This window comes from Phyllostomus discolor, chromosome 5, assembly GCF_004126475.2.
Source record: "Phyllostomus discolor isolate MPI-MPIP mPhyDis1 chromosome 5, mPhyDis1.pri.v3, whole genome shotgun sequence".
NCBI lineage: Eukaryota > Metazoa > Chordata > Mammalia > Chiroptera > Phyllostomidae > Phyllostomus > Phyllostomus discolor.
Genome location: NC_040907.2, coordinates 29730134 through 29743677, shown reverse-complemented (window position 1 = coordinate 29743677; position 13544 = coordinate 29730134). Strand labels below are relative to the sequence as shown.

The window sequence follows — 13544 nt, the reverse complement described above, 5'->3', positions numbered from 1 at the left end:
AAAAAGGAGATCTGGAAGAAGATGGGTAAGAGGTGTACAAGAAAGTGGGAGGGAAAGGCTTCCACGAGGGAAAATCCACAGGGACTAAGAACACAGAACTGCTGAGCAGGAAGTGGGACTTGCCAGGGCTTTTTCTGAGTGAATTCCAGCAGACAGAGTAAGGAACTAAGGAGCAAATTCATCGTAGAGGCTATTTTTGAAAAGATGTAGGGAAGGAGTGAGATTCTGGCTTGAGAAGGAAATTTCCTCCGATCGTATTTTTGGACAGGGCTGCGTGAGCATGGTTTCACAGGCAGAGGGGAAAGAAGCTGGTGAGAGAAATTCGGACCTGTGGTAAACAGAACAGTCCCCCAAGAGGGCCAGGCCTAATCCCTGTGATGTTAACATGACAAAGGATTGTCAAAATCGCTAATTAGAGACTGAAAGAAGCGAGATAATCCTGGATTATCCTGGCAGCCCGCACCTGGCCAACAATGGAAGAGTCAGTGTCAAAGTGCCAGGGGACTGGCCGGAAGGTGCAGCCTCTGAGGATGGAGGAGGGCGCTGGCCGGGGAAAGTGGGCTGCGTGCAGAAGCTGGGAAAGGCCAGGACGCGGCTCTCTACCCAGCGCCCCCAGGAAGGACCCTGTGGACGCCTTGACTTGAGCAGTGAGGCCCATTTCAGACTTCTGAACTAACAACTAGAAGATGATAAATTTGTGTTGTTTTAAGACTTTAGGTTTGTGGTTAAGAAGCAGCAACAGAATAAATATGTAGTAGGTGGTGACAGATCACTTTCGAGGTCCAAGTACTGGAGACAGCAGGGGGGTCAAGACCAAGAATCCCGGGGAAGCAGCTTTGGGGAAGCAGGAAGATGCATTTACTCACATCTGTGCATTCAAGGTGCTTCCTATACAACCAGCACGCAATGCAGAGAGAGGTGAGAGGTCACCCCTAACCTCGAGGGACTTATGACCCAGCCAGAGGGAGACTTGGCACATGAATCCAAAGCCCTTCCCACTACAGTCACGCTGCCTCTGACTAAAGCTTCAAGCGTATTCAAATATTTCAAGATCTTCCCACCTTTTCTCATCCTCTGGCTCAATGCTCCTCCTGCTAAAGGCCATCTACACGGTTCCTCAGTGTTGCCTCTCCCTGCAATGTGCTCCAGTTTCTAAATTCCCTCCATATATAGCAGAAACCCCAGTCCAACCAACTAGCTGTGGGGGAAGCTCAGGCAAGCAGCATCCCACTAGGATAACGGGGGGCAGGGAGTGCTGCCCCCCAGGGCTCTTTGTGAGGATGGAGTGGGAGAGCGTGGCAGCTGGAGCTCAGACGCCCCAATTCTCTGTGCCTCCTCTCACAGCACCCAGGGTCGAAGGCAATGTTCCTGATGGGGCTTGTTCTATATGGAGAAGAACAGGTGTCCTCCCCTTGTTTTGGGAATTCACTTTTTCGAAGCAACTCAAATTAACAAGAACTTCTGCAGCCAACACAGTGCTGTGGCTCAGTGTGCACTTAAATGAAAACTCCAAGGCTTTGGTGCTTCAGCAGTCAGTCAACCAAGGCGCTTTTACCAGGGCCCTTTACATAAGACAGTGGCACAGAAGCTGCATACCAAGAGGCCCAAATTACACCTTGGGGGATGGTTAAAGTGGAGTGGGGGGGCACGCACAAGGGTGCTCTTAGAAATCCAGCTGTTTAAATATAGATACAATGCTATCAGACCTCTTCAGGGACAGGCAAAGTGGTTCATTCGGCTTCTGCTTCCCCCACCCCCTTTGAATGTCAGTCCCCTGGTCCACCCTGTCAATTTATCCTGATGTTGGCTTCTCACTAAAGCTAAACTTCCATTCCTTCCAGGTTTACAGAAGGCTCATGGGCCAAACCCTGGGGACTAGCTGGTGTCTCAAGGAACAAGGCTGAATGTGTGGCACAGGTCCTGGCTCCTAGAAGCTTATTTTCCTCACCAACCTATGATACTTGTGCTGAGACCAAGACAGAGAATCAAAAAAGAAGCCAAGTATTATAGGGATTCAAAAGAGAAAAAAAGGGAAACAGATGGGAAGCAATGAAAAGTTTCTAAGAGTGGTGGCTTTAGCAAAGGGCTGGGCTACAGGTAGGTGCCTGAGGGTTCCAGGAGAGGACCCCCCCCCCATGGAGACAACTCCCTGCCTCCCCCCTGTGACACCATCCGCAGCCACTCAACAGTGTGAATGCAGCTAAAGCCACTGAACTACACGTTGAAAAACGGTTAAAATGACAGAGTGTATGTCACATCACAATTAAAAACAATTGAACCCAACCTCAGCCATCTCGTCCTGTCTCCACCTAGGCTGGAGCCCCCACTCCCTCCTTGCTGCTCAGACCTCCAGGATCCAGTCCCTCCCTGACCCTGCTCTAGGTCCTCCCCTTAACAAGAGGCAAGCTGGGCCACAGCTTCCACTGTCCTCAATCTCTCCCCTCCCCTGGCTCTGGGCACACTCCTAGTTACCTCCCCTGGCTGTCCAGAACCTCTGGCTGCTCTTCTCCTTCCTGGGCCCCTACCTCCACCCTCACTGTGAAAACTGTTTCTCCCGAGTCACACATGAGCTCTCCCGTGCCCACTGATAACCACCTGGTGACTCCCCAACCTAACCTCCTGAGCTTCAGATCTGCACACATCTCCACAGTCGTACTTCACAAGCAGGTCACACTCAACATGCCCCAGACTGAACTCACCTCCTGAGCCACACGGATGTACCCTCGCCCTTTCTAGTATAACCTCCATCTTCCACTGATGCACCCCCCACCCACCCACCCACTAATTCAAGCCAGAGCCCCAAATCCACCCCTGGGTCGCCCTCTCTCACTCAGTCCACCACCAGCCAACCCCGCCCCGCCCCCACAGCTCAGGCCCCTTGACCCAGCTTTCAGACTAAGGATTAGGTTCCACACTGGCTTCCCTACTGCAAATCTTTTTTCCTCCTTTCCTGAAGCAAAAGTATCTGGCTATAAAAATAGCATATTAATCACAAAAAAATATTCAACTTATAAATGTAGGAAGTAAAAATCACCCATAATTCCACCTTCAAGAGCCTCTGCTGTTTCTAATCTTGCCTCCTTCCTCCCTTCAAAAAACCTTTACACTGCTTCCATAATGATCCTCCAAAACACCAGTGAAGAGCTGAAAAGACCCTTCACTGGACAATCTAAAGAACAACTGGCATGGTTTCTTGCATAAATCAATTGTGGGGGAAAAAGAGGGGAACGCTGCCCTGGATCAAGGTAGACGTAAGGGACATAATAAAGTGTGAGACTACATTAAACCTTGACTCAAACAAACCCACCACAGAATAAACTTTTAAACAATTGAGAAAATTTGATTATGAAGTGGGTATTAGATGGTACTAAAGAATTTTTTTAATTTTGTTAGGAGTAATATTGGAAAAGTGATTAAGAAAATACCCATATTTTTTGGAGATACACACTAAAGTAGGGGAAAAATGACATATCTCAATTTGCTCTAAAATACTTCAGCAAATAAAAAAAAGACAGATGAAACAAATGTGGCGAGATACTGACAACTGGCAGATCTAGGAAATGAGAATTTGTGAGTTCACTGTATTATTCTGTACGCATCTTTGTGCATTTAAAAAACGACTCTTCAATCTCCAACACCACACAGCAGACAACCTCCCACTGCTCCCCAACTACTACTGCACAGTCAGACAGCTTCACAAAGCAGAGCCCCGTGATCCGGGTCCTCACTCCCTCCACCAACACCTCTGGGGGCCTCCTCCCAGTCCACATTCCTGAGACAAACGGAACCATGGCAGACACCCTCCCAACATGCTCTGACCTTGGCACGAGCTGCCACCACCACAAAGAACACTGCCCTCTCCCACCTGGCATGCTCCCGCCACCCTCAGGCCTAGTGAAGATGCTCCCTTCTCCGCAGTCTCCCAGATCGCCTCACCCCAGCCCCAGGGTAAGTAACTCTCCCACCTGTGCTGTAACCTGGACCACCAAGTACTGGATTATTTGCTCACGTCTGCCTAGTCATCCAGACTGGAAGCTCCTTGAAGGTACAGTCCTAGCTCAGAGTGAGCAGGCTGTAAGCCATGACAGCATGACCAAAGAGGCAGGCAGCCAAGGTATTTTTAAAGATTTTGAAGTACCGTATTTTGCTGTGTATAATGCTCACTTTTTGGCCCAAATGTTTTAGGGAAAAATAAGGATGCACATTATACATGTGTACCACTAATTTTCTATCTGTAAAAATGTTTTTAATTCTTTTATTTATGTTTATGTGTTGAAAGTGTAACTCTAGAAAGCAATGATGATATCCGTATGCAAAATAATACCCTGGAATATGGTAACTGGTTTTGTTTCTAAACATAAAATTAAAAAAATAATTGAATTAGGAAATTAAAATGAAAGTTTTTCCTGAAAGTTTGGGCCAAAATCGTGGGTGTGCATTATACATGGCAAAATACAGCAGTTCAAAGATGCCAGCATATCAACTGGGGCAGAGGAAGTGATGGTTGGTGTGGAGTAGAGAAGCCTATCACCATCACACGACAGCTAAGAGGTCCCTACAGAAGTAAAAAGGAGCCCTAGCTGGTGTGGTTCAGTGGACTGAGCACTGGCCTACAAAACCAAAAGGTCGCCAGTTCAATTCCCAGTGTCAAGGCACTTGCCTGGGTTGTGGCCAGGTCCCTGGTTGGAGGCATGTGAGATGCAACTGATCAATGTTTATCTACCTCCCTTCCCCTCTCTCTAAGAGCAATTAAATAAAATCTTAAAAAAAAATTTTTTTTTAAAAAGAGCCAAGAAAGCACTCAGTGGTTCTGGAGCAGGGGTTGAATGAGAGGCACGCTCGAGAACCACCTCCTCCTGTGGCCGATTTCCCCATGCAGGGATTCCTGGCTTCTTGCCCTGGCCCTGGGGTGTCAGTGACCTTCACTTAGCGGGGATCTGCCTTTGGCAAGAGTGCCTTCTGGTCTGCATCCACAACACATGGAAGCCGAGCGGGAAACATTGTACCGCAACAAGAGGGACCCACATCCTGCTGAAGTGCTTGTGACCAGGCAGACAATCTGCCTCACTGAGGGGGAATGAGCAGCAGGGCCATTTGGCCACAGGTTAAAATCAACCTTCTTCAATCATTTTAACTGGTAATAAAGTGACGCTCTGAGCTCCTTATGCCTCATGTTAATTAAGCAGTAGTACACAGTCTAAACAATGCATGTGAAATTTTTAGCATACCAGTAAGGCCTTGCTATTGTAAGCTGCTTTTGTGGCAACCGGAGGCAAGAAAGTCAAGACGACACTGCAAGAAGAGGAACAGTGTGCCCTACAGTGTGACAGCGGGGAGGGGGGACGAGAGAGCACGGAGCTCTGTGAAGGAAGAATGGCTCGGACATGGCACGGGGAGGGTCAAGGATTCCAGTGTCCAAGTTGAAAAAAAGCCCTTGCTTGTGGGAGCTGCCACACACAGGAGGAAAGCACGGCAGTGAGGGGCAGACATGGTGGCATCAGCTCGTGAGCCTGCACCCACCTCGAGAGGGAGGGAGGGACACCTGGGAAAAGGCAGTCTACAGACACTGAACCCTGAGATTCGGAGCGGGCAGGAGAAAATCCCATGGATATTAAAGACAAGGGGACACACACAGTGAGAACACACGAGGGGCTTGTGATGGTATTCCAGATGAATATGCTTTAGAAATGTTCACAATAAAAACTTTCAAAAGATAAATTTTTCAAAAAAGGTGAGGGGGTGGGAAGTAAAGGAGACCTCCTGCAGTGCTATCTACTGTCCACCCACCTCCACCCAAGGCTGCAACTTGGCCCACAGCAGCTGTGAGGCTGGGGAGGAAGAGCAGGCCACTCAGGCAGGTGAGTCCAGCTGCATCCAACAAAGCTCTGCGATGGCCCACTCAGACCCACCAACACAGCAGAAAACAAAGCTTTTGGTGACAGTTTTCAAGGAGGAAGCCTCAAAAAACATTGTCACATTTACAGTTCTGGGAATTCATCCTGGTCTCCAAAAGGATACTCCTCATCACACTGTAATTCTGGGAGACGAAGAATCATATAGGGGTGGGGGAGAAGTGGCAGTTCAATTCCAATGAGAGTCTATAGGGCAGACATGATTTATATGGAAAAACCCTTGAATTTTAGAGCAGGAAAGGCCATCTCACCCCCAGCCCTGAAATATGGGGGTTGCAACCACTGCCACTCCTAACCCTTGTGTGTCTCTGAGGCAGGGAGGGTCAGAGGACAACCTGCCACTGTCCCCGAGGCTGCAATGCAATCCTTTGCAACAGTCACAGAAATAAGAGAAAGAAACTCGTTTCTGGAAGCGGCCAATGCCACCTGGCCTTCTGCTCGACACAACGATGGCAGACTGGAGGTCCACCCAAAAGGCCTCTCCCGCCACCTGGGACATGGCAGCACCCCCGCCCCCAGGAACCCCCTACAAGCAGCCCGTACCTCCGCCAACTCCCGCTCGCTGATGCTTCTGGCGGCGCTCCCTTTCTTCCGCGTGCATGGCTCTCCCCCAGCGACCCTGCCGTCCCCTCTGGCATAGCTGTGCACAGTGAAAACTCCCGTCTGCCCTTGGGTCTGGCAGGACAGGGGCTCGCTGGTTTCCGAATCAGAAGAAACAGAATCACGGGATGAACTGGAGCCCAGGCTAGAGGATGATTTCTTTTTGGAATCTGAGAAGACAAGGCGTCCCCCCCCTAGAGAGGCGGGATTCACAGAAAGATCCAAGGCAGCTGATTCTTGTTCCTCTTCATCCTCCTCCTCCTCTTCATCCTCCTCCTCCAATTTGACGTTTTTAAGCTCTTCAAATTTGACTTCAGTGGAGTCAGGATAATCTGAAATGCAGACACACATTGGACAGAGCTATCTTTCCCCCGAACACCTGAACTCCGTGAAAGGCAGAGTGGCAAAGCACGAAGAGCATGGGCAGTGAGTGAGGCCTGTCCTTGATTTCTGGCTTTGTCCCCTACAGGGTCCCTGTGTGATGAGGGGCTCACAGCTTATCCTCTCTGGGACTCCACTTTTGTCTTCTGTGTGTAAGAAGGAGCACAGGCTGGCACACAGCTGACACACAGTGACAGCTGCAAGTTCCCCAGAGTCTCCTGCAGGAAATGAAGGCCGGAGCTCAGGAGAGAGGGACCCAGCACACATCCCTAGGCTAGAAAATCTGACCAGTAGGCAGCCCAGCCCCGCGGTCAGCAGAGGTCCAGACAAGTACTGTCACTGCAGGGATTCTTCAAGCCCAATGGGGACTGATGCATGCCCCTCCCCAACAAACCTCCCCTCAACCACTACCTGGGAAGCTGCTCCAGAGAACACTTTGACCACACTGCCCCCTAAACCACAAATGGCTCTTCGAGCCACAGATTGAGCAAACCTAAGAAGGCAGGCAGCGCCTACATCATCTCACCTCTATTTTCTAGCCTCATCTCCTGGTAACACACTTGTCTTCCACCCTTCCACCCCCATACTGAAATTGCAGGAAATCACTACCAGCTCCCTAAATATCTGGTGTCTTTTCACATCTCCATGCCTTTGCCCCTGCTACTCCTCTCGGCGATGCCCTTTCTACATCCCCCACTCTGCCTGCCGACAAGATTCCTACTGCTCTTGCACGAGCTGGTCCACTGCCACTCCAGAACCTTCAGCATTCCCTGGCCCCTCACCAGGCAAAGGGAGGGGACCTTGCCCTGGGTGCTCCTCACCAGAGTGCCCCTCACCCTCAGACCTGTCTCTCCACTGTTGCTGGTTTTCACCCTGCACTGAAGACGGCGTCGGACATGGCACAGAACACAGAACACCGTCAGGGCCGAGGGAAAAGATGCCATAGCCGACTGACCTGGGAAGGCGAGACCATCCTCCACTTGCCGCACTGAGCTATGGGTGGGCCGCACGGGAGCAAGGGCAGCCTGGCACTCCGTCAGGTCGTACTGTCCGGGGCTGAGCTCCTCCTTGGGGAAGAGCTCACTCTGACTGACCTCCTGTGGTATTTCAAGGCAAACTCGGTGCCTCTTTGTCCCTATTCGGTGCTTGGCTAGGCTGCAAGGAGGAGAGGAAGCTTTTTAAGAGCCCATACGTACATCCGCTTACACAAACATATCCACACACAACCCGAGGGGAGTGGCCAGACAGAGCCTGTTGAGCCTGGCTCACAGTTCTGTGTCACCTCTTATTTGTGGGACCTGAGACAAGGGACTTCATCTCTGAGCCTGTTCCATCAAATGGAAAATAGGAGCATCACCACCTACTTCACAGACTTGATGTGAGGTCCACAGGACCTCAGAAAGCACCTGGCATAAAGCAGCAGGTACCCCATAAATGTCTCTCCTTTCTTCCCCGAGGGGCCCAGGATAAATGGTCCCTAGAGCACAGATCCCCCGGCTCAGACCCTGACGAGGCCGACCAGCGTCAGTACTCGTATCCTTGCTTTTGTGAGTCTCATTCCCACTACCATTCTCCTTTTCATTTAAAATCATGGAATGTTTCACAGACATGCATGCCATCCTTGCACAGGGACCATGCTAATTTGTGTGCTGTTCCTATTTTGGTCTATGTGCTGCTGAAATGAGCACCACACTCTCCTTTGTTTTTAAAAAACCCTCACAGCCCTAGCTGGTGTGGCTCAGTTGGATGGAGCATCATCCCACAGGCCGAAAGGTCACTGGTTCGATTCCGAGTCAGGGCACATACCGAGGTTGTGGGTTTGATCCCTGGTAGGGGTGCATATGAGAAGACAACCAATCAATGCTTCTCTGTCTCGCGCCCCCCCCCCCCTTCTCTCTCTAAAGCAATAAAAAATGTCCTTGGGTGAGGATGAAAAAAATAAAATAAATTTAAGTAAAACTCTCACACAATGACAAAACGTGACATTTCTGGCCCCGAGGGAGCCGTGCCCTGGGTGGGTGACCCCCACGCTCTAGCAGCCCACAGGCTCGCCAACGGGTGCTATCGTTCCTGGGTGACGTCCACGAGAGGGTCTCTACGCCCTCACTCTGAGGGTTCTGGAGCCTTTCCCCAGAAGAAAGTTCCCTTGGCTGTGACGCATACACCCCACTCAGACACAGCCTCTCAGCCGGTTCTGGGAGCTGCCCACACACCCCCTCCTCCAACTGCAGGGCCCCAGGGCTGCAGGTTACCTTCTCTTCAGGTCACCCTCCTCTCCGTCCTCAACCCCTTCCATGTCCTCCGGGCACTCCTCCTCACTCGTTGCTCTTGGGGGCAGTTCACTCTCCTTAAGAAACTCGGCGGCTTCTGGCGTGGGCAGAGTGTGGTCGATAACTGTGCTGTCCTTCCCAGCTTTCCAGAGTTTGTACCTTTCTGGCTGGAACTTCCTCACGAACACGTCCATGGAGATCTTCACCATGTCCTTCCGACAGGAGCACTGTCACAAGTAACCAGAAGGGCTCCAGGTGAGCACACTCGAACTGCTTCCGCCCGACCCCCAGAGCCATCTCCTCCCTTGTGGTGGAAAGTGTACAACAGTTGGAAGCCAAACTGTTTGGGTTCACAGGCTGGAGGCGTGCTGTCCTTGCAGAGCCTTCAGACATGGAGGGAAGCAGGGAAAAAAGGGCCGAGAATGCATGGTGCTGGGCGAGTCCCCCCGGCACCAAGAGGACACGCGGAGAACCCTTAGAGACAATGAAGCTGTGCACTCGGACCCGGGATGGTCAACATCCGCCTTCCCCGGTACCTATCCAAGCCTGCACCATGCAAACTGGTCTGCTCCTGACTACAGGTCCAGCCCTGCTGCTTCCCTGAAGTAAAAGTGAACCCCTAAGAATTTCTCAATAGAGAAATCCCAGAGTGGCTAAAGCAAGAAATAGCAGTGTGTGGGGGTGTGGTTTTAACGCCCCATGGACTTAAGCATGGAAACCTCACTTTATACATTCTAAATCTGAACAAACTTTCAATGAACACGAGATGCTGGGCACCTGTGTACATTCCTGGCCACTTGGCTTCTGAATTCCAGAAGTTCGAAGCAAAGCTCTGATCACCAGCCAGTGCACCTAACAAGACCCAGACTTCTGGAGGCATGAGGGGACGGAGAGGAGCGAGCAGACTCACCAGCACTGCCTGTTTGCCATACTCGATCCACCGGCGGGTGGCAAAGTTGGTGGACTCTGCACAGTTGAAGCCGTGGTTGAAGCCGGCGTGGTAGCCGTAAGGGAAAGTGATCATGAACTCTCCAGCTTCCTGAGTCACCTGAACAAGAGCAGACTTGAAGCAGCTGAATCAAACCACAGAAGCCCACAGAACTGGAATCTAAGCTCCAGCTCTGCCTCAACTTAGCTGAATAACACCAGGGGCAAGTCATAAAATCACTGGGGTCTTGGTGTCTTCTACAAAATGCGAAGCCCTAACAGAGCAGATGCCATGGCTGTAATAGCCATTTGTCCAAGGAGCACTGTTCAGTGGGACTTGACTCTCCTCTGGGACCACCAGGAAAGCACAGTGGCCCCACCTTCAATCCCGAGATCAAAGTGTTGTGGTTAGCTTTGGCCCGCACCTGGCAGAGTAATGAATTAGAATAAAGCTCCTCTGGGAAACACACAGCAGAAAGGGCTTCCAGTGTGAGACCTAGGACTTCCATATGTACAATCAGCTCACCTTGTCAAAGGGAATTCCATACTTCTTCAGCATTAAGGGGGAAATCAAGGTCATCTTATGGCGGAGAAAAGCTTCACAGCTTTGAGCGCTTCCTGGGAAAAAGCCTGTTTAATCGAAACAGGCACCAGTTAACACTGCTCCACACCAGCTCTGCAACCCAGTGTCACTCTACACCTGGGCACCTCATCTGACCGGTCACAGGGATAACCACCAAGGTGAGCTCTGTGAATCCTCCTAGCTTCAGGGCAAGTCTGAGGTTCTGCAGGGAGCCTCTGTGCCCTCCCAGGCAGGCTGTTACCTGGGTAATCAATCCAGTTGGGTCTGGGGAATGGAGACGACCCAAGCAGCCTCTTCTCCTATCAAGAGCTTTGAAACTACTTAGCACTGGTCTCCATTCACCTGGAGCCTCAGCCTTTTGTTAGTAACCATCTACCACAGAACAGACTGCCCAAGCTCTCTTGAAATGGGCTCTCTAGAGGAATAAATCTATCGAAATTTACTTAAAAGAATCAAAGCACAAAATAATTCAATTTTCACTTTAACATCTGGGTTTCTGGAGAAAGAATCAAACCCACTATGACTGGTATATTATCTCTGGTCAAACCTGTGCTCAGTAAGACTGAGGCAAAGACAGTGTAAGAAGGAATTACTAAGTCCTGTCTTAGGATAAAGTCGGGAAACGCTCTGATTTTAGTTGTTCGGCTAGAATAACCCACCTGGCAGTCTCGATTACCCCCACTTGCAGGCCTGAGAAAGGACATATGAGAATCTGACCACGGAGAACGGCCACTTTAGAGCAATGAACCCAGCTCGTTGGAGGGTCTGCCCAGCTATGAAGGAGACACAGTACCTTTGGCAAGGCGCTCCAACCGCTTCCCGTGCTCCGGCGGAACCGAGTACCTGCAATCACACGAGAGCATTGGACACCGAGCAGAGGACAGTACGGGAGCTAAGGGGCTCGCTCTCACTCTCAAAACACCTCGTGGTATTGAGATTTTTCAATTTCCCAACTACAAAAATGAGAAAAGAATCTGGAGAGATGAAATATCAGATGGTTTGAGAGTGGGGAGCCCACACAGAAATGCAAGTGAATTTATTTCTCTTACATTCATCCATTAACAAGACGTGTGCTGAAGATGTACCATGAGCCCAGACTCGGGTACACACTCAACACTGCCCTCCTTCATGACGTCATTAATCAAATGAAATGGAAGAAGGACAGCATTAGAGTGCTCCTGGCAGAGCCGCACAGGCCTGACTGGGAGAGGGCAAGGGAGGGACAGAAAACAAGGGTGAAGTGCATCAGACGCTCGGAGACCCGGCCCCTGTCTGCTGCTGAACCCGCCTCCCGTTCCTCTCCAGCTGCACTGATCAGCAGGAATGACTCCTCCACCCACGTTCTCGCGACATCATAGGCACTGCTCTTCGTAAAAAGACCGAAAAACCATGTAGACTTTCCAAAACTTTTGCAAAGCTAAAACTTTATATTCTGAAGCTCACAGGGAAGTCTGTTTTCACCTTTATAATCAAGTCGGAAGTTTATTCCACAACAAAAACTTCCCATCCCAAATAGCTCCATTACGAGACAGCAGACAAGGGCTGAGGGAACGTCTGTCGCCTGGAGGACTCTGGTCGCCTCACACAGAAAGCTCTGGAGGCCCCACTCAGACGACCTAAGGAGTGCATCATGTCATAACCACAGACGCAGTCCTCGACACGAGGACAAATTCAGTTCCAGGGAACTCTGGAATAAATGTGATGAAGACACAAAAGCAACATTTGCAGATTCTGTAAGTCAGGCCAACAAAGGAAGGTAATGAAACAATACTTAGGGGGTAATCACAGGCTCAAAAAATTTTTGCCCCAAGATCGGAAACTGGAAAGTGTCTGAAAGAAGAAAGGAAAACCCTGGGAAAGGACGTGGCTCAAGATGCTGGAAAAGGAAAGGAAGATGCACACAGTTTCTCTGACGCCCCGTGGCCCGGCCCGTGCTGCTCCCTCTGGCCTCCTCGCTCACTTCCGTCCTTGTACACGGCCCCCAGACAACGGCGAACCTCCTCTAGACCACTGACGACGACAGGCTCTCTCTCTGCCCAGAACCCTTGCGTGTATTTTCCAGCCACTCAGACACACTTCCCTCAGCTTCTCTCTCCTGAACCCACCATCACCCCACTCAGAACCTTTTCCACGTTCGTTTGGTCTCAGGGTAACTGTCACCTCGTCCAGCACCGCCCAAGCTAATCCCCACCCCTCGTGTCCCCTTTCCATGTGGACCTGAGGCACCCACCATCTTCCATTGCAGCTTTCCTCACACCATTCTTTTCTCACACTCTGCGTCTCCTGTCCGGGCAAGGGCAGGTCCCCCATCCATCTTATGAACCACTGTTGAGCTTAGCACCCTCACCGAATGCTGAGACTGAGTGATGGATCAGCACGGGGGAGAAGGGAGAACAAATCTGCCTGCCCAACTAGGCTGAGAACACCCTGGAGGGCAGGAAGCATGTGCCGAGTAACCTTGTGTCCCCTCTTGTATTAAGCACACACTGCTGCTCACCAAATATTTTTTCCATGAGGACAAGGAGGCTTTCTATCAGCTGAAGGAGCAACTCCAGTCTTGGAAGCCAGCCTCTAACAATGCGTCAGGCGTGCTCAGAAAAAGAAATTAGAAAGCAGTGGGATAGCCTGGAATAGCCTCTGCGGCTCTCGGTCCCTCAGCCAACTTAATGCTTCCATATGCTGGTATTAAGTGCCCGGCCTTCTAAAGCCAGCTACGCAAAAGGCAGCCTGAGAGCTGGAGCTCCAGTAGTAGTGCATCACTTCCATGTCTGTCTACCATGTAAAATGCCAATCCTACCCCGGGCCTACAGAACCAGAGTCTGCATGTTAACAAGATCTAGAGGCGTTTCCCAGGCACGTCTGAGAAGCCCT

At 50.7% G+C, this 13544-nt stretch overlaps 1 protein-coding gene and 1 non-coding gene across 4 annotated transcripts in view; both read right to left on the bottom strand.

Moving 5' to 3' along the window:
- Positions 1–13544, bottom strand: part of KDM4A (lysine demethylase 4A) — a 39557-nt gene that overhangs the window by 17838 nt on the left and 8175 nt on the right. For all 3 annotated transcript variants that reach the window (XM_028511581.2, XM_028511582.2, XM_036025908.1), the window contains exons 6-11: positions 11467–11516; positions 10617–10720; positions 10074–10211; positions 9146–9390; positions 7849–8048; positions 6456–6844 (exon numbers count right to left, since the gene is read on the bottom strand). In XM_028511581.2, the coding sequence (XP_028367382.1) occupies positions 6456–6844; positions 7849–8048; positions 9146–9390; positions 10074–10211; positions 10617–10720; positions 11467–11516 (1126 nt within the window). The remainder of the gene's footprint in view (positions 1–6455; positions 6845–7848; positions 8049–9145; positions 9391–10073; positions 10212–10616; positions 10721–11466; positions 11517–13544) is intronic.
- Positions 8478–8581, bottom strand: LOC114498252. The gene has a single exon (XR_003684696.1). It is a non-coding gene; the product is annotated as a U6 spliceosomal RNA (small nuclear RNA).